This window comes from Amblyomma maculatum, chromosome 11 (assembly GCF_055883805.1).
Source record: "Amblyomma maculatum isolate TAMU_Amacu chromosome 11, ASM5588380v1, whole genome shotgun sequence".
Classification (NCBI taxonomy): domain Eukaryota; kingdom Metazoa; phylum Arthropoda; class Arachnida; order Ixodida; family Ixodidae; genus Amblyomma; species Amblyomma maculatum.
In genome coordinates this window covers 37758285-37783525 of record NC_139354.1, presented here as the reverse complement: position 1 = coordinate 37783525, position 25241 = coordinate 37758285, and the positions used below count along the sequence as shown (strand labels likewise).

General features: G+C 43.7%; 1 protein-coding gene across 2 annotated transcripts; it reads right to left on the bottom strand.

The window, feature by feature from the left end:
* Positions 1–1495: 1495 nt before the first annotated feature.
* Positions 1496–25023, bottom strand: LOC146173535 (calmodulin-lysine N-methyltransferase). 2 transcript variants are annotated; one of them, XM_084583472.1, is made up of 12 exons: positions 24873–25023; positions 22316–22494; positions 20191–20252; positions 18621–18681; positions 18437–18491; positions 17226–17289; positions 14098–14158; positions 13233–13307; positions 12191–12254; positions 9981–10109; positions 3675–3759; positions 1496–1755 (listed from the first exon to the last, which is right to left on the bottom strand). In XM_084583472.1, exons 1-11 carry the CDS (start codon positions 24969–24971, stop codon positions 3676–3678), a joined length of 933 nt encoding a protein of 310 aa, XP_084439598.1. In that variant the 5' UTR covers positions 24972–25023; the 3' UTR covers positions 1496–1755; position 3675. The 2 variants fall into 2 exon arrangements, with proteins under 2 accessions (XP_084439598.1, XP_084439599.1); XM_084583473.1 differs by having other exon boundaries at positions 1496–1717.
* Positions 25024–25241: the final 218 nt, after the last annotated feature.

Genomic DNA, 25241 nt, shown 5'->3' with positions numbered 1-25241 from the left:
AGGCAAAAGCACAAGGTGGAAAGTGCAGGAGGAAGGAATGGTGGGGGCAGGTAAAGAAGTCATGCTCAGTTTGGGCTGTCTGGTGAAATGTGTCTTGATGAAATGCAATTGTGCAGAAGAGAAAAATGTGTTCATGCCACCCATGCGTCGCCGCAAAGACAAGATCAATGAGGTGCGGCAACTCCCGCTTGCTGTACCGACTACATGTGACTCGTGCACAGACCACGTCTTTATTGGTCCAACACCTAAATACATCACCTGCCACTTCACAGATCACAAGGCGTCCATTTACAGGGCATTCTGTATTTATTTGTCCAAGTCGTGAAAATCCTGCTGCGCTAACATTGGACTATTTGAGCTCAAATACCAGCTGCGATGGAAGTTGTGATAGTATACACGTTTTGATAAGCAGTTTAACGCCTGAAGTTGTCTGCATTTCCTGGAACTGGCAAAAAACTACAGTCGTTTATGGTGCAACTTCTCGTTGCAGCGGGCAGATCAACCGATTGGACAGGCTACGCCATCTGGTGAACTGCAAGGCCTGCCCCGCCCTATTCAAATATTTGTTGCCTTGCAGTTCGCCAGATGGCACAACCTGTCAAATCTGCTGCATCGCTTGTTTTGATGAAAAGTTCTACCATAGCTGGCTGCCGTTTTTCACCAATTACTGAGGATAGAGACAAGTCTAGATATTAAATTACTTATAAAAGAATGTAGACCATCAGAAGTTGCCTTGTAGTTGGCGTTTGAGCCCAAATGGCTCAGTAGTTTATGCACAATCATTTTTTACAACAGATAAATGTGAAACATCTTGCATAAAAACAACCATGAAGAGGGAAAGAAATGTCAACTGAAGGATGATTACAGAAAATGAAAACTTGCCTCCAGCTTTATATCTCTATACGTCTCTCAAGCTCTTTTACCTCTGCACATGCCAAAACCAAAATACCTGAAAAGCTGCGCTCTAATTCCACATTCCGAATATTATAATCATCTGCTTTTTCTTTTTTTTTTATTTAAGCCAAGAAGTCCAACCCCTAATTTAGAGCTATACAGCTTTGCTTAAGCGTAAGCATAGTCCACGAAACCCAACTGGTGGTTTAGTGCTCCAGCCCATGTCTGTATTTGGGCACCAAAGCAGGTTGGAATGACTACAGAAGCAGCATGCAGTGACAGACCACCTCCAACTCGCAAATTCTTCAAAATAACAACCTTTATTTGGCATTAATAAATACAATGATTTCTCTTCAATAAATTATTTCTGTGAACACCTTGTTTCATGTGAGATGATGTTATTGTTGACATTTGGCAAGATTGCAAGACGGCAGGAAAAAAATGCGCTATGGGGGCACAGCCCTCGTAATGGCGTCTTTTTTTTTTTTCTCACTCGAAAATAACCGTTATGTACAACATTTATCAGGTAAGGTATCTTCTTTTTCGATATATTTCTCTCGTTGGACACTTCACTACGTGAGAAAATGATTTTTTTTCTCCATTTTCTGAAACATTTGTTGGTGAAACTGTGAAACACTTGAACAACAAACACTTTGCACACATACACACACATTTGTTTATACATAAATACGCGGCTTATGGTCATTATTGAAGTTTCTTTTATGTAACAGTTGGTGTTCTTGGTCCTGAAGATGTTTTCCAAGATGGCGGCGGCGGTCAGGGCTGGAGATGACTCTGTCCTGTTTTCTTGTTTCTTCATTTCCTGTTTTACGAGATTCTTCATCAAGCATCCGTGGAATTCTGCGACAAATTATGTGTGAGCTCGTGTCATCCACTATAAAGAGTTGGTGATCCAATTCACTGTCAATTTCAAGCTGCGCAGATCCCAAATTTTAGCTCTACATCCTTTAGTGGAAATGATATATGCTCACATCAGTAAACATGCTGCCAAATGAAAGCCGTTGACACCCAGTACATAATGCATAACTAAATTCGTTCTCTCATGCTCTGATTTCGGTTTCAGGAACCAAAATGACAAACGACATTAAAGTTCAGCAAACGCATGTAGAGGTGTGAAAAAATTTGGTAGAGCTACGTTTACCTGCTTGGAGCATAAATCAGCAAAAGCTATCACAGCTTTGGTTTAATTATAAAGCCATGCATTTTGCTGTAGCAGCCACCTTCTGGTTGCTCATTCCTCTGCTCTAGCCTCCCAAGCCACTGGGCCAGCCGTTGCTTCCCACCGTGACCTCTTCTGTTTTGCACTCTCTTGGCAGAGGAAGTTGTTTTTCACAATAGCAATTATGAGGAACAACTTAATTATTTCACTAAGTAATTACAGCTGACACCGTAGATTTCCACAGCAAAAAATTGTGACACAATCATTGCTTCTTGGTTTCCTGCTATTCTCGCTCTTGTGGCAGGCTGACCTAAGCATCCTGGTGAATTAAAACGATAAGGCAGATGCCGTAAAGCAGTGTTCTCACGCCTCATAAAAGTTCTACTGGACTCCGGTGTCATATACACGATTCGGCCACTGAAACTGACACTGAAATAGTATGCGAAGATATTTAATTGCAAGTATGTACAAGGTGTATAATGTATAGGCAGAATTTACAGATGGTCAAAATCTCAACACTGGTAAAATCTGAAAAAGGTTCTAGAGTAGTCCTTCGTAACAGAGTTTTCAAATTGGGCTCTACTGTGCCCACGTTGTGCTATTTCAACCCCCCAAGCATACCGTTGCCTTAACTAGTACCTTTCCAATTCACATTTGATTTTTCGGGACTAATAACACTGTAAACTATTAACTCAGTCATTACTGCCTTTCTAACTTTGCCATTTTTTTTGGAGCCAATGCATCGGCATGCTCGTTTTTTTTTTTTGCCATTATTCCAGCAGAATAAATGGTGATACTATTTTTTAGCACCATTTGGCGGCCTTTGCTACTACATGAACGGCCGCATAGGTCGTGCCGCGCTCAGGCTCCTCCAGAGCGCGACCCCATCAAAAGTCAAACACATCTACTGGGTGCCAGGACACACCGACACAGCGGGGAACAAACGCGCCGATCAGGTAGCTCGAGGGTACACGAGCCAAGCTTCCTCCCAATCGGATGATCTACCCGAGCGAGTCGGCCCTACGTACTCATTCTGAACTACTATAAGGGGGTACGGATCCGCTATCCGCCGCCTCATCGGGATCTAAAACAACAAGAGGCAGTGTACTGGCGAAGACTGCAGACAGGAACATTCCCTAACCTGCATATCCTAAGCAAAATTTACCCGTCACAATATCGGGACACCTGCCCATGGTGTGGTAGCACACCTTCGTTATACCACATCACGTGGCAATGTAGAAATAACGACAGCTTTCGTAAAGACCCGAGTGCGGAACAGTGGGAGAGCCGGCTCTCCAGCGGCGATTTGGATTGCCAACTAGGTCTAATCCAGCACGCCCAGTGAGCAGCGAAGCTCAACGGAGCCCTGGAATAGGGGCACCGACCCTGTGAGAAGATGGAAGATGGAACTCTTCTGCTACTAGCACAAGACCCTCCTAGAGAAACTAACATATTTCCTATCCTATACTATCCTGAAGCCTCGAAAGACTGAGGCCGCCCACTCAGAGAGTTAGTGTCATAGTCGCTGAAACAGTTTGGCAAGACTCGCGCAAAAGAATGTCCAGGCCTGCCAGTGTTCATCGCATATTGCTTTACGTACCTTATGCCGACAGTATCTTGCGAAGGATGAGCATCTGAGGGTAGTGCAGGTTGGCATCGTAGATGTCTGGTCTCTCCTGCTGATACTGGAATTGATGAAACAGGGATTGGCCTGAACTGTAGCGGATACATTGACTACATTGAAGGGCACCACTCTACCCACTGGATAAATGGCTATGCGTTCCAACAAAAATAAACGAAAACCTGAGAGCATCAACTTGAGTGTCCTTTTAGAGCTCCACTAATGCTTCAGCATGTAAGCCAGGAATGCTACACTAAAGTGCCTTTTAGCTTAGCGAATGTGCTATCTCTGTAGAGCATATTTTCCAACTTTTCCATATTTTCTCTCTCTATATATATATGAATTTCACCCCATCCTCATGGGGAATCACGCAAAAGTTTTATGCGACAAGTACTTTATTTTTTAAAAAAAGAAATTTTGAAATTTGACTACAGCCACACCATTTCCGATGGCACCTTGCTCCACCAAAAGGGCAGGCGATAAGCACCATCTGTGGAATCATGACAGCAGCTGTAACACTGCAGTGACCTCCATTGTCGGGGGGGGGGAACACAAATCCATATTCAAAACTCAATAACCGGCTCTACAAATTTGAACGCAGTAGTGATAATACATTACTATGCTTGCTGCCTTTGCTAGGCCTTTGTTCACAGGTTCAGCCTTTCGTGTTTACCTTGCTCTTTTTTCGGTGCGATGAGCTGCTGCATCCAATGCATGTACAGTATGGTCCACTGTTAAAGGGAACATGCGATCACGTGGTTTAAGCACTTCGCAAAGCGGCGCCGGCAGCAACTGGCGAGAATAAGCGGTGCTATGTGCATGGTTGGGGAGAGCAGCCATCCTGCGCATGCATCTGGTGCAATTGTTTGTCGCTGGCTTTCTCGATAGTGCTTTGTAAATATCACAGCCGCCACACGGTCTCATGTTCCCTTTATCAGTGAACCGTACTGTACTTTGGCATTTCATAGTACCAGCATGTGCAAAGCCTCAAAGGTACTTTCGAGTGTTTTTTGAAAATTCTGCATGTCAAAATTTCCGTTCCACATGCCGTTGGAAAAAGGGGAACAAGTTTGGTTTTCGCACCAGATGTACCTAAAACAAAAACAAGCCCCCCCCCCTCCCATGTCATAAAAAATAAAGCACTCAAAACTCTGAAAAAAAAAAAAAAAAAAAGATATGGTGCTAGGCACTTCCTCTTTTATTGGGAGCAGGGGCATTAAAAACTTGAAAATTTCCAGGTAGACAGAGGTTTGCCTTAGAGTGGCAGCCTAATAAGTTACTGCCTGATTTACTATGATCCATCAATATTACCATTTAAAAAAAAAAAAAAAAAATTGCTGCTCTGTGCCTCTGCAAACCTTCACTCATCACCACAATCGTTACTAACTAGGTAAGTTCAGTCTATCAAAGAAAAGCATTACCTTTCTGTTATCTCCAACTGGATCCCCATCTAGTGCCACGTGCAGATGCCGCAACCCAGGAAAGCACCTAACCAGGTCACCCTACATTAGCCTTTGCCACCGCTAACTGCACCTTCCTTATCTTAGTGCCCACTTAGTTTATCTAAGAGGAAACCGTTTATCCATTGTTCACCTCATAAGCTATGTCCAAATCTCATTCTCACCATAATGTCAGCTAGCATAGGATATTCTTATTATTGCAAATTACTCATTGCCTTAAATTGACCTTAGTCCCATCAATATTGAAAAGTATGTCCCAAAAGCCGATTATTTTGCACTGTATTTAATAAAACAAATTTTCACTCTCTTCCAAGTCCCAATTATGCTGACAACATAGTGCCTAATGAAAATTATTCTTTTATCCCATTCAGTCATGCATCCGCAGATGTAGATGCAGCTATCAGTTACTCGTATATAATAGTACTGTATAAATTGGAATATAGGTTAAGATTTTGCCTTGAAAAAAAGCAAGTAAACTCGCCCCTCATCTTAAATAGCGGTCTTTAGCAGAATTTGAGGCCCAGTCTGGCAACAAGTGACATGGGACAGCCAAAATGGTATCGACATTCTGCAGTTGCTGGCATTTTTTTCCCCGTCCCAAGCGCATTTATCTTCGCGTGCACTCTTTTGTTGAACCTATAATAGATTAGCAATCAACAGCAGCATGAGGAGGCAGTTTACAGTGGCCTTCCAGAAAAAGTTTGCGTTTGCCGAAGTAGAAAAGAGCATGCAATGGCGTCGACAAGACCAGCTGCTTGCATGCAACCTTTCAAGAAATGCTGCCTAAGAAACACGCTTGATGAAACTAGATGACACACTATGAGAGGTGGTGAGCGGCAAGAGGTCGTCTTCTGACAACGTAGCCGAAAGTTTGGAGTGAGATTACAGCTCCTTCTCTAGTTTTTTTCATTTCTTTATTTTTCTCTTTTTTCCCTTCAAGATAAGGGAATCAACACATACTATTCCCAACCGATCTATATAAGGTTTATATGGTAGTCTACCTAATGTCCAGAAATGTGGATACAATAAGAGTAGTTGGAATCTGGCAGATCGCATGTTAGATCGCATAAATCCAAGAATGAAGAATAAATGCAGATGATAAATCTTAAAATGATGCCTCTGCATTTTAAGCCACCTCAAGTATGAGACCAGCGAGTGTGTTTTGGTTTGCCTGTTTATCATGCATACCTGCTTCAAGGGAACAGAACACTGACCAAAAATCGCATAAAACAAACTATATTGTGGTGAAATGTCATTGTCTGCCTGCGTAGTACCCCACATGACAACACAGAGGGAAAATATCAGATTTTCTTAATGCACAGTGTTCTTTTCACACTTAAGGATGGCTCGCAATGTTTTACTGTATTTTGAAAGCGCTCTCTCCGGTACGCTCTTCAAAAAACGGAAAACAATGCTTCTTTCGTATCACGCATGATGTGCTTTCAGAATTTCTCGCCAGATGACACTCCAAGTGTAGAGATTTCTTGGATAGAGTGGTGACTACGGCCTACTAAAACTTTCGTTGAAGAGGCATACGTTCCTGTGCCATAACAGCCTTAAAGGGAAGCTGAAGCACTTTTCGAAAAAATTGAGTTTTCGGCAGCATTTAGTTGTTTTTGGTCCACTGAACAAGAATATCGCATGAAAAAAGGGCTTAAATAAACGCAAACAGCTGTTTTTTAGAAGAAAACGCGCGCCAGCGCCTCAGGGCGCCGAGCGAATGCCACTGTCGCCTGTGAGTGGTCGGGACCGTCGTGACGTCATCTACGGGCATCCCGCGGGTCTCCGGCCTGCACCGACGGCGTTGCTGCGTAGTGCGTTGCTAGCGCGTTGCTTCAGTTGGCTGGAAGGCCTAGTCTTGAAAATTATGGATAGTGCGGGCAGTAGTGAACAGTTTGGACTCTCGCCATTAGCGGCTGCAGAAAACGGCGGAACCAATGACGCCGCGGAGTGCGCCGATGGAGAAAGTGACGCCGCGACATTTTCACGGGTTTGAAATCTCCTCTGGTACGTATGTTTTGCGTAGGTGCTTGTTTTTACATATCTTTGCGATGTAGATGTGCAAGTGGTAATAAAGTAAATCACGTCGAAACGCTGTTGCTTACTGGCTGCTGCATAACAGCCGGAACACCTGACACCTGTAATATCGAATTCAAAACGCCGGCATGCTTACACGAGTCACGCGAGGTAAAGCATTTATTTTTCATTGATTTAGAGCACGGTGCCTACTTACATCCGAAGGCCTTTTATTACTATGAAAAAGCGCCAAACCTGTTTAGTGAGTTCACTGCTGGTCTGCAGTGTAACGAGATGACAAAGGAAGCTATTTGTGTGTGCTATTAGGTGCGCCCCTGTGTTTTTTTTTTCTTTTGTCGTCCTACGAGATGTAGTAGAGTGGAGAGCTAGGTGAATTGGCACATCTTAAACAAGTAAAGCCAGCTAGAAAACGAGGCAGATCTTTGCCGCGTCGTCCTGTGCACCTCTTTTTGTCTGCGGCTTTCCGTTGGTCTTGTTTCGGCAGGATGTAGTTGGTGGTGTTGCGCAGCGAGATAGCCAGCAGAATGACTTACAACAGATATATGCATACCGCGGCTCGACGAGTTTGCCATTTTTACTCGAGTAAAAATTTGCACGAACGCTATACTATTGTCGATCATCAGCCTTGTCAAGCGTTCACGAATGCAAATTGTTTACATTGCTCAAATATTTAAAAGTTCAAATAATCGGATTTTGTTCAATTAGGTGCAGCTGCATGTGCTGCGCGCTGATGAATAATGAAGAGGACTGCTTGTGCTGCCAGGAGGCCGCTCTTGGAGGTGGCGAGGCGTTATTGTTGTGCGGGAACACTGACGGAACGACTCCGGGCTTAATTGGAATTCCGAGTGCCCGCATCGTTCCCAAGCTCCGATAATAGTCACTGTCACGAAAATGGTTCGAGCACAACACAGTTGATTTCGTAGGTACGAATTTCTTCCTCTTCACGGCAGAGACCCACCGCGCTGAAAGTTTCTTGTCCTTTGGAAACGTGTGAAACACCACATCGTCCCGGCCGTCAGTGTTCGCGCAGCCGAATGCTGCGCAGAACGACGGCATGATGGCTACTTGTCGCTACACCCACTCCACACAGAACGCTCGAACTAGAAAAACCAAACGGCACTAGCAAAGGATTACGTTGAATCGTCGTTCGCCACGCCAAAGCGCGAGACGCAGTGGAGCAAGCAATGCGGGACGGGCAGGACGGCTGGCCGGCTCCCCGTGAATGGCGTCACTTCCGCCAGCTCTCCAATTTTGCCATCCCCCAACCCGGCGCTTCCGGAGGCGACGGGGGCGTGTCCGCGGCGGGTTTTTAAAAGGCGATTGCGGCTGTTCTAACGGACAGAATCGAGAAAAAATTTACACACATGATTTTCGAGGTCTTCTCTTCCCAACCACGGCATTTCATGCAATTTGAAAACCGCTTCAGCTTCCCTTTAAGTGTGGAAACTGAAATGAATGCTTCTCCGCACTAAAAATGTCTAACTGGTGTCAGGTGGGTGAGATTATATCATCTTTTGGTACATCACTTTTGCCGACACTCAATCATCATCAAGGTCGCTGCTCATTGTTGGTAGCATCAGCCTAGATAAATATGAGCGCATAGGCCGATCAAAGAATTCTCGGTAAAATTTTTCTAGTGTTTTTCTAAAAAAAAAAAAATCGTGTAATCAACGACATCACACAGTAAGCTTTCCACTATCAGCCGAAAAAAAAGCTGGGCGCTTAAAATTCAGTATTCTGTTTCTTTGAAGGGCCTAAAATGTGCTGATTTGCATAACAGTGACCTCATATAAAAGAAATAATTCAAGGGAAGTACAAATGACCCCCTGAAAGCAGCACGAGATATAATGTCAACATACAAGCACCCAAGAAAAATTGCAAAATTAATCAATGGAAAAGACTGGAATGTTTTTCTGCGAAATCTGAGCTTGTTCCTCACAAAAATGCGAAAATGTGAAACTTTTCTTGCCAGTGCAAAATAATCAGCTATAGAATAGGTTACATACAGGCATTTTCATTCTTCTCAAAGCTGCACCTGCCACTGTTCTAACCCATTATCACAGCAAAAGCTTAATTAAAAACCAAACAACTGATCTGCCGTGCATAACATGAACTGGTACACTCTTTGTGAACACTGAGCTTGAAAAAAGCATTGCTCGTCCCGGTTAGATTGTCTTGACACGGAGGTGCATTGTGAGAGTACCGTATTTATTCGATTCTAAGCATCCCCTTTTTTCATGATTGCATTCATGATTTCATGATTGCATGATTGCATGATTTCATGATTGCAAGAAATAACAATTTATTTGGCAAACAAACCTGGCAAACTTCTTCAGCAAATCCGATTACAGTTCTCCTAAACTTCAAGCAGTAGGCTGCAGTCTACAAACTCGTCCCAGCCTCCGTTAAGACTCTAATAAAACTGACACCAAACAAAGCAAAGCGACGCTATGCATGTTAATCTCCCCGAGCAGTGTCGATACCAGGCCCACGTAGCAATGCACTGACGGAGTTATCGGGTCTGCCCTTGGTCAGTTTTCGGCGCTTTGTGCCACCATCTATCATGTAGTGTCGAACATAGGAACACATGAGCACGCCACGCCACCTGGCACCTAACGTAGCTCTGGCTTGATGACAGTGTGAGCAAGTGCGCTTCGAACACAATGGATACGCGCTCTTCCTAGCAAAAAAAGGGGGTGCTTGTATTCGCGAAAATACGAAAATTTTCACTTTTTTTCTTCCCTTCACCAAATAGTGCTAACAGCAGCAAAGCACCACACAGGCTCACCCGAGCATGGAGTTCCCAGACGCAGGTATCGTAGGCCATAAGTATTTCGACGAAGAACCGCGACTGTGCAAGCTCCACGAAGTGCTGAAACGTGCGTCCCCGAGATGGTGCCAGGATCACAGCAAGGCCCTGCAGTTCCCGTTGTTTTTACACTTCCAATGTTGATCACACACCTCCGAAAGCACACATTGTCGCTCTCCAATTTGGCTGACGCAAAGGCCAGAGAGTTTGTATTCAAGGCCTTTATAAAAGCACACTAGTCTTCACTGTGTTTGACCTCACAATTCTTGGACAAATATCTGGAGGCAACAAGTGCAGTACGGCCCTTTTTGTGCGTGCACTGTCGGCTTATAAGTGCACAAGAACAACACATTCGAGAAAACCATTCTTCATACCCGTAGCATACACTCTGGAGAATGAGTACAGGTAGAATTCTATTGTGGCAGGGCAGCATGCCTCACTGAAGCCGTTGCAACCAGTCTAAACCCACCCCTCTAAAAATCCAAGTGATTTAAAAAAGCATTACACTGAGCTGGAGCACATACTTTTTGCAATGAGGTCAAAAACTGCCACAGCTCTTACAACTAAATATTTTATCGACACGCACTGGCTGCCCCGGCTATTTGGTTTTAAAGCAAACTTAAACTCTTGATGAAAAAAGGGGAAAAAAAAAAGATGCAAATATTTCGTCATCATCTTCCTTTGGAAGTTGCTCACTTGAATAGCAGCCCATTAACACCGGCAAAACTCGGTGCCTTAGCAAGCCCAATGACTAAGAATGAGCTTGAATGAAAGGGCAAGATATTAATTACAAGAATGGTATACTCTTTGTTTCGTTCCAGTCTAATGCAAGGTGCCTGAATAATCTTAGGGCTTTTAACATGGTGATAACCGAGGTTTTATTACGGTGCAGCCTGGTAGGTGCGGTTCCGAGGAATTTCATGCACACTTGCTTCCAAGCTGGGAAGACAGTTTCTTTTTTCTTTTTGGATTTGTGGCTTCTGCTTCTACAGAACTTGCATTTTTGAAGAATCGGCAAAAAAGGAGGCTTCCCTTCTCTTTTCCGGCTTTTACTGCTAAAGATGCGATGCAGTGGTTATGTTTTTTTACAGCGCAGGCTTCACTATTGCTAGCAGATGATCTCTCTTTCATTTGATGTTTTGTAGCCTCGTGAAGAAGGCACACTTTGAAAACTCTCTCAAGGAATCTGTCGCTGAGCTTTTAGGATGTCCACTCAAGCTTTCTCATAGACCCGGATGCGGATCAGTTTGTCTCATTCGTCTCCAAACAACAGTAACGTCCTTCCAATTTTAAGTCAGTAAGAAATGCTGCAATTGTGAGCAGAAGACATATAATTAGTACACTATTCCTTGAAACAGGACCTATATATCCTCGGTTATCCTGACATGAAAGAAGTTCTGAGATCATTCAGCCATTCTATATCATAACGGCACGAAATGCTCTTCTATAGCCTGTAGTCTTTGCAAAACTGCTAAAGGTGCACTAAACAGCGTTTTGGAGCATTTTGTTTTCGTCTTTATTTTATTCTCTTGGTTTCTGTGAATAATAGGTTGAAGTGCAGACAACATAGTAATAAATTAAGCATGCGGCATTAAAAAAATGTCCGTACTCTTTTCTTTCGCAAGATAAGTTCACAAAACTCAACTTCATCACCCTGTGGTGGCCAAAGAAAATGCCACAATACACGAGGATACCCAAATTAATTGTAATTAACAGTGCTTAATTGTAATTCATGGTCACTAAACATACTTAATAGCAATTATGAACCGCTATGAAGTATATCACTGAAACAACAAGCCTGAAGCAAGCAGACAATGTACAAAAGATCACTCCGCGCATTACTCCGCCATTGGCAGAGTGGTAAGCCACCCGAAAGGCATTCTCGTGTTGACTGACTCCTCCTACTCTCTGAAGTGAGTTCAAAAAAAAAAAAAAGCCAAGTGCTGGGACATTTGATCAGATTTTAATCGGGAAATCGGTCGCACGGACAATCTTTCGAAGTGTTAAAGAATGCTTGGATAGTGTATATCGAACTCCCAACACACACACAAACACAAAAAAAAAAAAAATTGAGGTCAGAATGCTCTTTGGTACACCCTTAAAAACTTAGTTACTTCTGTTCAATGAAAACCTGAGACAGGCCAGGCCGTTCCGTGCCTGGCCTGCACTTGCTGCATGCTGGAGGTTACCTTATCTCCGAGAAGCTTCCAGATTGTGTTCACTAGTGGTTGACGACCTTCATCGAAGAAGAGGCTGCAGAAAAAAAAATTCATCTCAACACGAGAAACTAAGGAAATTAGAGAGTACGAGTCTCCACTGGCAAGGTTCATGCTCAGCATGAACAACCGTCCTCTCCCTGAGTAAAGTGTCAGGTTGGCAATCTTGGCGAATGCAAGTCAAAACTTCTGCACGCGCAAAATCTTGAAGAAACACCGGGAACGATTTGAATGCAGTGCAAGTGAAGACTTTGAAATCAGCGAAAAGCTACCCACTGCGCTATCCCACCTGCTGTCAGATGGCCTACATGCATGACTCTGCTTGCAATGAAAGCTTTAGTTACTGGTTTGCACTTGTGTTGCCTCTTCTCCTCTGTATGTCCGATTTTTCACATTCATTTTATAGGCATAGAAGATCAACTAGTGCTACTTGAAGCTCTGAAAAACCCTTTGAATACACTTGAATGTCTGCCAAGTGAAATCCAAAGTTTTAGTTCGAATAAACTAGTAGTTCAAATAAGCGACCCTGAAATAATAAGATCCTGCTGAAGCAATAAAGCTTGCCAGTGCTCTCCGTGCCTTACTTATGCCACAAACAGAAATTTACACGAGGCAAAATCGACGAACACTTGTAAGCCAGACAAGAGGAAGCCCTTCCTGCTGCATGATAAAGGCGGTTCAGTTGTGGACAACAAACATATCCTATAACCGTGCTTTTAACCCAAAAGCATTGGGTGACTATCAATGCCTAATGCACTGGAATCCATTAGGAAAAACTACATTGTTTTTACATACTCACAACTCAACCTGAGAATGAGAATGCCTGCAATTTTCACACTGTAATGTACAAAAGCAGCAATCTGTCCAAGGACGATGTTTATGTATGTTGATGTTCCCCATTTTGAAGTTTTAGGTTTGGTAACGAAAAAAAAAAATGCATTATAATTAACGCAATCAACACCATAACACAGTGCCTGTGCAGACTGCTGGTAACAACAGGGTACAGTATACGCACCAGTCAGCAGATATGATGACGTCAAATCGTCCCACGAGGTCTCCAATGTCACTGTCATCATCCCACCTTATTCTCCTGCAAAAGAAACGTCACAGTGACATCGCAGAGTGCGTGATGATTTCCAAAAGCTCATCCAGCCTGATCTAACTGACATATGGCCACTTGTTAGCCACAGGGTGCTTATATATCTAAAGATGCGTGAAGGATTCTGACATATAAGGCGGCTCGGATAGTCTGACCTAAAACCACACATTGAAAGCAGCAACGTGTCTGCACATATAAACCATAGTCTATACTGCACATAAACTTTGAGCAATAAAACACGGCCTCTTAACATGCGAGAAAAATGAGAAATAAGAGCATCTATCTCGAACAATAGATCAAATCGTTTCGCACATGATTATGAAATCACCGTAGCTTTCAAGCAAAGTAGTAGTTTACGGCTTCCTAATAACACAGCCTTGAGGGACTCCATTAAACTCATCTGACCAACATCACTCTTATTTCGAACCATTGATCAATTAAACCTTGCTCTACAATCTGCTGGTTGTTCTGGTTAAATCGGCAGGTACAGCAACTGCCTTGAACGATTTGGTCCCGAGTTCAACAGCGTGCATTTTCTTTAACTGCAATGATCTTAAAGCGCTATGATGAAGGCTAGTGAGGCTGCTCCTTTGACTGAAGGCAGTCTCACAGGGCAGGAATACATGCACGCCCGATAGCGACCAACCTGAGACCACAAATGGCAGCTGGCTAGACTTCTGTCACTATCAATTGCTTTCTACATGCTGCAGCAACGCCATCAAAGAATGTGCACACAAAGCTGGTTCGAAAGTGTGTGACAAAAAAGCAAAAGCAACGTTACCTTGCAACAACATTAGCATTTCCCAAGCAGCCCGTATTGCGTTCGAGGATTATTTGGACATCTAGACGAAAAATTAAGGAAACCATTTTTTTTTTCTGGACGATGCGGGGAAGATGGTTACAAAATAACAGCTTGAAGGGCTAGTTGGTGCTGCATAATACCCAGAAATGTGGTGCAACAAACACAAAAACATGCCAAGAGACACAGCACACACGCACACTACTAACTGTAATATGGATCTGAACACACACTACCTCTTCACCACTCCTACTAAGGTGTAGAAGAAGAGGAGTGGTGAAGAGGTAGTGTGTGTTCAGATCCATATTACAGTTAGTAGTGTGCGTGTGTGCTGTGTCTCTTGGCATGTTTTTGTGTTTGTTGCACCACATTTCTGGATAAGATGGTTACAAGCTGCATAAACCATACAGCAAATTACCACTTGGTTTTGCAGCAAACATCACAACACACTCAATACATAAAAAAAAAGAAAGTATGAAATACAGCTTATCCCATCACAAAGGTAAATATAACAGCAAATGCATTCATCATAAAAAAACTCAGTTCCATATGGTAACATGAGCAGAAGCCACAACAGCTATAGCAGCATCACTAAGCTGTATGAAAAAAAAAAAAATTAACTCTATCGTATTATTAATATCACAACATTTCTGGTAATTGTTATCGCCCCTGTCAGAAGATGCTTATGTGTTCCCATAGTATTAGCACTGAAAAATACACGGGATAAAATAATGCCAAACAAATTTTAATTTCATTGTCAATTTTGCATGCAGCCCAAAATAAAAGCATGTAAAAAACTGTAGGGGTTTAAGCAGGGCTTCAACCTAGTTATACGATTATACAAGCAAAACCTCTGTTAAGCATGGTTTTTCATGGTTCAGCAAGGCTGCACAGGTTTTAAGTTTGAATTTGAGGGCGCTCAAGCTTCGCCTTAAGCGTAGTCACGATAGCATGCTTAGCATCGCCTTTTCATTTTGTTTTCGGGGAAGGGAAGGCCCAGTCTCTGTCTCGCTTTTCTTCAATAGACAGCTACACTCAATTAGGTCAAAGTCACTCGTACCGAGCGAAGCAACATCTGAAGCTACATGTGCCCAATGGATGGATGGAAAAACTTTATTTTCGTCAGAGAGCATGTATGGATGGTTCCGTGTTAGATGGCCATCAACCCATGGCTGACGGCGACCTGGGTGGCCCACTCCACGGCCCTGGTCTGGACGACCGGGTCTGAGCTGGCCAACACGGCCTCCCACTGCTCGAGGGAAGGATCACGCATAATATCCGCCGGTGGTGGTGCTATGCTACAGCTCCATAATATATGGTCATAGGTTGCCAATTCCTGACACCATTTGCACTCCGGCTGAATGTCCGGGTAGATTTTGCTCAACACGTATGGGTTGAAGAAACATCTAGTCTGCAATCGTCGCCAGACGCATTCCTGCGCCTTCACCAATTGCTTGTCCGGAGGTGGGTAAATCCTCCGCTCAAGTTTGAAATGATTAGTAATGTCATGAAAGGATACCAGCCCATCTCTCGTGGACCTTCCCGGAAAGTCCGGCTCACCTACTCGGCTGACGAAACCTCGAGCATTCATGTGAGCCGTCTCGTTCCCAGGATTCCCAGAGTGTGCTGGTACCCAAACAATTTCCGCCTCCGTAGTCCCTCGCCCCGTGGCCCGATTCAGCAATCGCGCCGCTGTGACAGATATTCTGCCCCTCGCCAAATTTCGGATGGCTGTTTTGGAATCGCTGAAGATCAAGTCAGCATTACTACTAGTAATAGCTAGTGCTATCGCCGCTTCCTCTGCAGTTTCTGGGGAGCGGGTTTTGACTGATCCGGAGGCGATCAAGCGTCCCCGCCCGTCCACCACCACAATTGCAAATGCGTCCTTGTCCCTATACTCGGCGACATCTACATAGACTGCCCCGTTGTACTTCCCGTACTCAACATGTAAAGCTTTGGCTCTTGCCTTCCTGCGGTCCTCGTGATGCATTGGATGCATGTTCTTGGGCAAAGGTTTTATGTACAAGCCCTTGTGCATTTCCCGCCTAATCTGAATTTTAGTGTCACCAGCTGGAGCGTCAACTCCAATGCCGATCCTTTCCAATATGTCCCTTCCTGCTTTTGTTTTTGAAAGCCTACCGAGCTGCATCACCAAGTGCGCCTCCCGTAGTTCTTCTAGGGTGTTGTGCACCCCTAATCCCAGCAGCCTTTCGGTAGACGCACTGTGAGGCAACCAAGGGCCGCTTTATATGCCTGCCTAATCATAGCCTCCACCTTGCCTTTTTCCGTCGCGTCCAACTTCAAATAAGGCGTCGCATACACTATTCTACTGAGCACAAATGCCTGCACCAGCTTACACAAGTCCTTTTCCTTAACACCTCTCTTATGATTAGCGATTCTCCTGATTAGCCTCATGGTAGCATTGACCGTATTTTTAAGCCTTTTCAAGCACTCGCTATTTTTCCTGTTAGCCTGCAGATACATACCCAGGATCCTGATCGTTTGGACCTCAGTGACCGATACGCCCCCCACTTTGACCTCTAAAGGCGGTGGCGGCACATAGTGCCTCGATGTATCCCTCTTGGTTTGTCCCTCAGCACCAAAAGCTCGGACATGGGCTGAGAGCACTAGAGTCCTGCTTCTCCTGCTAGCTCCTCAACAATATCCACCGCGTTCTGTAGAGTTTCTTCCAAATGTGCGTCACTGCCTCTTGTTACCCAAAGAGTAATGTCATCCGCATAAAATGTATGTTTAAGTCCCGATATCCCTTGCAGGCTGGGTGGTATCTTGATCAAGGCCAAGCAGCAGAGCTTATGATTTCAATATTTCAAAGGGGCACAAGACACAGTGCACCGTTAAATCTGAAGCGATCGTCCCTGGATGCATAGGACTATAGTTTATTTGGAGAAGCTGCCTTCCACAAACTTTTGATGAATGTTCACATCAGCGTGTAAAGATACCTCTGATATCCATGTTGCTGCATATTCCACTGTTAAGCTCTAGGACCTGTCCTGTGTCTTTTCTCCATGCCTATTCTTTTCTTGCACCAGTAATTATCAATTGTGATGGGCTAACACCAACTATCCCAACTGCAACGGTTAAAAGGATACTCTGCACAGACTTGTTGTTTCCGTCCGACAGAAAGACTTCCCGAGCTCTCGTCGTGGCGGCAACCTGAAAGAGGAAGAAGCATAGTCAGATGACATCTAAGTACGTTAGTGGATGAAAGTATTTATTCATTGCCACACGATAGCCACAATCGCTTATGTGCTGTAAAACTTCATATAACTAACTGTATTTTTAAGGAGGATGAGGGTCTTGAAAACTCTTTATTTTTATCATATCCATTGAAACTTAGCATGCAAATGCACAATAAAATGCTACAAATATCTCGTCTCAAGGAGAAGAAATGACAAAACGACTATCCTAATTAGGTCATTTTTATAGGCCATTATGGCAATCTCTCATTAAAAAAGACTGCTTTTAGGAACAGACATTTAAAAAGGTCCATCACCCATCCTAATGCTTTCCTTTTTTTCTTTCATTGCGATATATTAGCAGTTACACTAAATTCTGGCTAAGCACTGTCAGATATTTTTCTTTCTGACTAGCATTTATATATAATTAAGAAAAGGATATCATAGGGATTTCCTTTCTTACCAGTGGACCTTTTAATATATGTGCATGTTCCCAAAATACGTCTTTTTTAAGAATTCTAACGAGAAACTACCATAATGCAATGCAAGAAATGGATATCTTATTTTTCCGTATCTTCTTTTCTTGATGACATATTTTAGAATTTAAATGCCTACTTAAATCGGCATTTTATTCTGCACTTGCACGCAAAGTTTTACCAAGATATGTTGAAAAATAAAGAAAACGTTTCCAAGACCCTCTGCCACCCTTAAATAAATACTCAGTACATTCACCACCAGCAAACACCTCAATGTACAGCTCTCTATCACTGCACTCTAGAAAGTGCATTCACCAAAAATACCAGAGTTCAAATAGCCACTGAGGTCAACTATCTATACGTTAGGATGGCACACATGAAAATTCTATTAGACAACTGTACAGGTTTCAGGCCAATGATGATGATGATGACTAGTGCTTGCAGTAAGCCTAGAAAACAGTTTTCTGCTGGTCTTCAAGATGCAACAATGCAATGATAATAAGAAAAAGCAGCTGCACAGTGCTCAATACAACGCAACAAACGACTACGAGAATGTCACCACATAATGACGACAACAACAAGGTCAACATCATAGCAAGGCATCAACGAAAGTTTGAAGAGGAAGTGAAATCACAGGCTCAGACTTACGACAAATCCGGCGAGACATGTCATACCACCTCCCAACTCGCATACGCTCTTATCCCTGAAAAAGCAAGCACCAGAACAAAGATGAGTCCTTCGTTTACACCGCAAAACATTACATGATGCTGATGACAATGATAGCCAAAGCCATTATTCCAACCAGCTCTATACGCAAGGAGCTGATACTTACACAAAAATCTCCTTGTTCTTCATGCAGTAGTATGCAAGGACCTCCTCTGACGGCCATATACCTTGAAAACAAAATAAGACAGTACAGCTCTGCATTCTTGGTGGAAACAAATTTTAACAAACAACAAATGTAAATACACTATGCATGGTACTGGACCGACGTTGATCGCTATGAAGACAGTACTAATTGATGCTGTTTTTCTTAAAGAGGGCAGCTTTAATCAGTCCAAAAGCTGCGCTCATCCACGAAATTCAGAGCCAATATTCAAGCAGTAGATCTAGCTTGCCGGAAGGTGTAAGTGCAGCACATGAAAGTTACGGTTAGCACATTTGACTTCTGTTGACCCAACCAAGGTGGGATCAAATCAAATCAAGAGAAAGTGGTAAAAGTGTTCTAACCAAAGCCGGGGCCTGCAAGCATTGAAGAATGGACCACTTGCAGAAATCTGCAAGTCAGCTTCTTCGTAACAGTTGCTTTGCAACCAAAAGGTTTCATTCCCTGACGACATTCTCGCTTTATTTAAAGAAACAAAAAGAGGCGAGTCCTCCTTTCTAAATAAACTCAGAGATGCCTCCAAATGACTTCAATATGACTCAGTGAGGGACATCGAAGGGGTACAATGGTTGAATACCATCCTTCTATATAAGCAGTACATAGGGTTAAAGGGGATGAGGATTGTCCAGCCTCTTGTTCCTCGAGTGTGAAAGATACCAGCCCATTTGTCACTCTCCCTTCCTGCGATATGTTCAGAACTCGGTGTGACCACCATAAGGAAGCACTATGTCTTTTCATTTCAACAAAGACTGGAAGCGTCCTGTCTGGGAACAAGACCTTTTGGTTGGAAAACAAGCTTCACACAAAAGCTGACTTGCAGATTTCAGTAAGTGGTCCACTGAGTGATATTACTTTTTTTTAACTCAGTTGGATTAGCAGAAGTCCACAGTAGCATCCTCTCTTCAAACTGGCAACAGCAACGTGGCACCCATGCATGGTAGTAATCTGCCCTCGAACTCTTTCTCTGCTACACAGGTGCTACACAGGCACCTGAAAGCTCAACGAACCTGAACTGCCCTAACCAACTTGTGAAAGCATTACGTTATGCAGACTCGAGCAGAGACCTACTGTCGCAACTTCTACACCATCACACTTGTTTTACATCAGAAACCCCAAATGAGATTGGCCCTAACTACCCTCGCTAACCTAACTCAAATCTACAAGGTAAGAAGTTGAAATTAGCAGCGGCAAAAAGTGCTGCATTTTCAACGACAAATTTGTCAGTAATCAATTCATCTCACACTGCTGAGCCAACATCAGTGGAACCAAAAGCGCCAAACAAATGTTAAGCAAAAATAAAAACAGAATACAACTGCCTGGAGTGTCACTTTCACCAGGTGTCATCGACAGGCCGGCAGATACAACAGCTAACCGAAAAAATTCCTACACAGAGCTCTCCACAGCACCTGAGCACTAATCAGCTAACAAAACACACAATGCAAAAATTCGGTGTCTCGGCTCCTTCAAACAACTCTGAGTGCGGCGAAATCCTGATACGAGCAAACAAGCCACTCACAGATGTTGCCGGTGTTGTCAAAGCCTTTGATGTCCTTCAGCGATATTCTGTCAGGCAGCGATCTTGCAGCAGTGAAGAGAAGCACGGTGAGCGCAAAACATTCTTAATGCCTAATCAAAGCATTTAAGTGAGAAATATGATATAAGCCAGCATTGACGTTAGCTTGCGCTAATTTCTTGCACACATTACGATAACGCATCGCAAGAGCAACGAACTGGTTCCACACCCCAGGCAGTGCAATGTTAGTAGTATTTCTACACTACTGAATTATGCATGGAACCAAGCAGTGATGATGTTCTTTCAGATGAGTATAGGGAAGTCTTCTCTACTTCTTTTGCCACCATGTTTCTATAGGCTCTTTATGGTCATGCTACACATGGGAACATGCAACCAGGACACAGTAACGTTCGACCACTTCAGAGGTGGCATTGCCTTACAATCCATATTGTCTTCAGCTTAAGAACACCAAAACATGATGTCATACCCTTAACCATGTCGGTCACAATGACGCGGTAAACTACTGCCATGCACAGAGAGATGCAGAGCAAAAGTATGGAGACATGACGAGCTGCAAAATTAGGCTTACAACGAATCAGCCTGTCTTAGGAGCTACCAACTATGGAACGAAAAGACTATCAAGAGCAAAGCACTGCTATCACATGCTCCATACAGAAACAGTACACAAAAAAAACAAAAGCAGCTCTTTTCAGGAAATTTGAGTTTCTTGTACAGTGTTTGTCAAAAGTATACAGCCCAAGGGGTTCCCCTCTAAGCCCTGTAACGTGGCTCCTGGCAGCAATACTAGAATATGAATGCAAGCTAGAGCAGAATGAGGACAAGATTTGTCATCTACGAGAGTTGCATTACAAAAAAAAAAAACCCTTGGGCCGTATACTTTTGATGAAGACTGTACATATGCCAAAAAAACCTTGTGACACAGAGTTACAAACTTTTTTTTCATCTAAAACAATGCTCAAAAGTTAATGACTTTGCCTTTACTCAACTCATTACCATTATCTTTGCTTTAGTTTTCAAAAATAGTCTTCTTGTGATATACTACACAAGTAGCACAAGAAAATAAAACAACGTTTTAGCAGACCATGACTGAGTTCAGATAGTAATCAGGGAGACAAGTGTTGTCTCAATGACATTGTGAGTGCTGCTGTCATGCTGAGTGTGTACTGACTGCAACTGGTCATTCATATACACTTGAACCTTGCCAGAACGAATCTGACGGGGTGCCTGAAAAATTTTGTTGTGGCGAAATCAGCCCCAAAACACCGTCAGAGTATATACTACACAGTCGAAAAATGTCATTAATTTACCAAGGTGTCGGTGAACTGTTTCTGTTTTTTCTTTTTCTTTTGTCATGAGTACCCCTGAGTATTTTCTTAACCAATGAGCAATTAGATCACAGTGTGATTGTCATAGGTGCCAATAAAACCACAGATCACATCAGATGAGTTTATCACATTTATAGCAGACAGTGATGCTGCAAGATACACACTGAATGAGACTCTGGCTCGGAAGTAAACAGCAGGAGTTCCATCTGCGCCTTGCCCCAAAGCAGCCAGCCCAATCGTCATTGCCACCAAACAATGACAGTTTTTTTCATTATTATTATTTTATTAATTAAGTGAATGGGTGAGTCAGAAGGTGCACAATGGTTCTAGCAAAAGTAGTATGGACCTACGGAAGTGCACATATTGGCGGGGATATGCTTATTTTATTGTGAAATGTATTATTAAATCCAGTCTCACTTGACAAAAATTCCGTTGAAGCAGAAAAGCACCCCAAAAGCGCTTTGTTGTGGCGAGAAATTTGTTCCATTAGTTCCTATGGTGATGTGATGGGGAATAGGAAATATTTCATTGCAGCAAAAATTTCGTTAAATCGGTGTTCGTTGTAGCAAGGTTCGACTGTACTGTATGAGAAAGCAGTTTCAAATCTTAAGACTTTTCAATCTCCTCTTTTCCTAAACCGCAAGCCAAGCCACACTAGCGCGGTGTACTCATTAGCCAAAATTCTGCATATCACACACGGTGCAGTTCCCGAGTGCCTGACAATTCACATGCACGGGAGCATGCAGGAGTGAAGACACAGCCGAGGTTGCCAGGCAGCTTACCGGATCCTAAGCTCAAAGTCAGGTTCCTTGAGACAGGTACATTCATACCAGACGCCCTCATCGTTTTCGTCTGAGCGCCATCGTTCTATGGGGCTTATCTGTAGCAACCCAAATGCGCTGAATCTCCGCGTTGAACCGAAAAACAGGTCTGCCTGCGTCACCCTGCCTTCGTGAAGTGCCTGAGATGTGGAAATGAGACAGGAATTGGAGAAACAAGCGTGACCACAATAAAAATTCTGCAGATAATACAGGTAAGTGCTTTTGCTTATCTACTGAAACTAGTATTAATTAAGCACCATCCTAATATAAAAACTGGGGCACTTTTAAGCTCTGCCTTTAAGGGGATGACATGACAGTCTTAATGGCTCCCACCCGAGGCTTCCTTTGTGGATTTATGTTCACGTGCATGTACAGTCTTTGTCAAAAATATACGGCCTAAGGGGTTTGCCTCTAAGCATTCTAACTAGGCTCCTGGAAGCAATACTGGTATATGAAGTTAATCATAGAAAACAGTGAACATTTGATTTCTCGTCTACGAGATTACGAGCTCTGGAGATGCGTAACGAGCCTCATTACGAGGCTTAGAAGCAAAACCTTTGGGCCGTATATTTTTGACAAAGACTGTACTTCGCCACCCAGTTAATCACATCACCTGTGCTTCTCTATATCACATATACTTGTTAGTATAGAACCATGATTTAACGGAAGATCCCCATAGATAAAAAGTCCCGCTTTAACCAATCCATATGAATGCGCCTACGTACAGTGGGGTAGCATGTCTGGATCAGCATCCAACGGTCTCCAATTCAGCCTCCCATCTCAAAGGAGAATACCAAGTTGGTAGCGCTGGCCTACTTAGCCATTTCATATGGTCTTGTGATGTATACACCCCACCAACCAATGTTCCTCTGCCAGAGGTACGCTCATAATTTTTTGTCCCCTATGCCATCAACGCCAGATTTTCTGGAGCAAAAGGCCCACAATGATCTCATGTTAAAACCTGCATAACAGCAATGAGCAAAGAGGCAATGCAATCATTAGGTAAGTATCATTTTTAATGGCATGATTCTTTATATATCATGGGCATTATGTGAACTGCACACATATGTAGACTCTAAGGGCAGCAATGCTGGCTTGGTTAATAATAATAAAAAATGCAAACCTCTGCGTTTATGACCTACAACAGTAGTAATCACTAGTGCAGTGACACTATTATAATACAACATCGATTGAGGTAACACCGGAAGCTATGTCTAACTTTTAATGGCCAGCAATCTATATGATTTCATGTGATGCTATGTGGATAAAAAATTAATTTGGCCACATCAATCAGTCCAGTCCCATTAAATGCTGACAAGTACGAGTGAACAAGTGATCTGTATTAAATAATAGTACCAGACAAACATCTGGGTCGCGCACGTGATCATCCCGCAATCATTCGCTGCTGAAACTGTCTGAACTGAAACTATACAGAGGGCTATTCACAATGTTGGAAAGGCAAGAAAATTTCCGCTCCCGCCTGTTGTGCGACTGGAATCAGCACGCCTTTGAGTGGACACCAGGCACGCATCCAGAAGGAGGCTCATGAGCGCTTCACTACCACCCCACCTCTCTCTCTTTTGGCCGTATTCTGGGCAATAGCAAATCCCCTCCGGTTCGACGCGATGTAAGCCGTGAGCCTTTAAAAAAAAAAAAAAATTCTGGCTACGTACCTGGCGCTAGCGCTAACCGAAATGTGCGTTGTCCATACATTTAATATATCGTGCCGGTGTACAAGCGCGACAAGTGGTCTTTCCCGCAGCGCACGACGATCGAGCGCAGAGATAGGCTGCTTTGAAAGCTCTGCTCCACCGTTTTCACTCTCCCCTGTCGTCTCTTCTCTCCACTCGTTGATATTTTTTTTCCTTTTTTTTTTTTTTTTTCATTCTACCGCCAAATGTTACTGTGTCAATGTGTCATGGTCGGAGTGCACTTACTGTGCGTTGCAAAACACCGAAGCATGACGAACAGACGCGCGCTACGCGGCGATTTCAGGGTTAGCGGGAAGCAAGAGAATGATCTGAGGCCCAGCGGGGCGGCCGTCCGCGCAGCAATTCGATAATTTCGAAACAGTCTCGTCGAACTCTGCATCGACATTCGGCGCCCCGCGCATCAGCGCAGATCTCGGAAATGGGAGAAAGGACGCGGAGGAAGCATTCAAGCCCTGGGGAGAGGGGGAAGATGAGGGAAATGACATCTCGCGCTGCGCGTACTGTGGCCTTTTCTTTTTTTACTCATCGTTCCGCTCACCGGCGGCTATCTTATCTTCCCACCCGTTAACATTGCACACGACGTCAAGGCTTCCGAAAGCTTCCGTAAATCAGGGCCAGGTCTTGCTGATAAGCTACAAGACAGCGCATGAGCGATGGGAGCGCGTCCGCGCATCTCGATCCGTGAACCTCAGCGGAGCCGCATCAGTTGGCAAGGAGCTCCGTGCTGTGCTCGTAGGTACTGCTTTGCACCTGTGCGTTGCATGCAAAGAGTTGAATACGATGGGATCGGTATGCCATTTACTCACCTTTGCAAGCATTTTCCAGCGCATCTTCGCCATGGAGGAGCCGAATTTACCCTTTGCTGCGGTGGGCTTGATGGATTTCTTTCTGATGTCCGCCGCCATCTTAGATCGGACACAACGTTGCCAGGCCGCCTGTCGTTAAGACCACCGGGATCCCCCATCTTCACGAGCAGCATGTATGGTCGTATGGTGGGCAACCTCACTTAGTTCCAGTTTCGTTTTCGACGCAGTGGCTGTGTTTGCTGGAGACGGCGACTCTAAAGGCGAAATGAAAAAGGCGCTCCCGTATTATGCGGCCAATAAAGGTCACAGATCCCTAGGTGGTCGAATCCTCCATTACGGCGCATATTTCCCACCTTTCGCTCCCTCCTC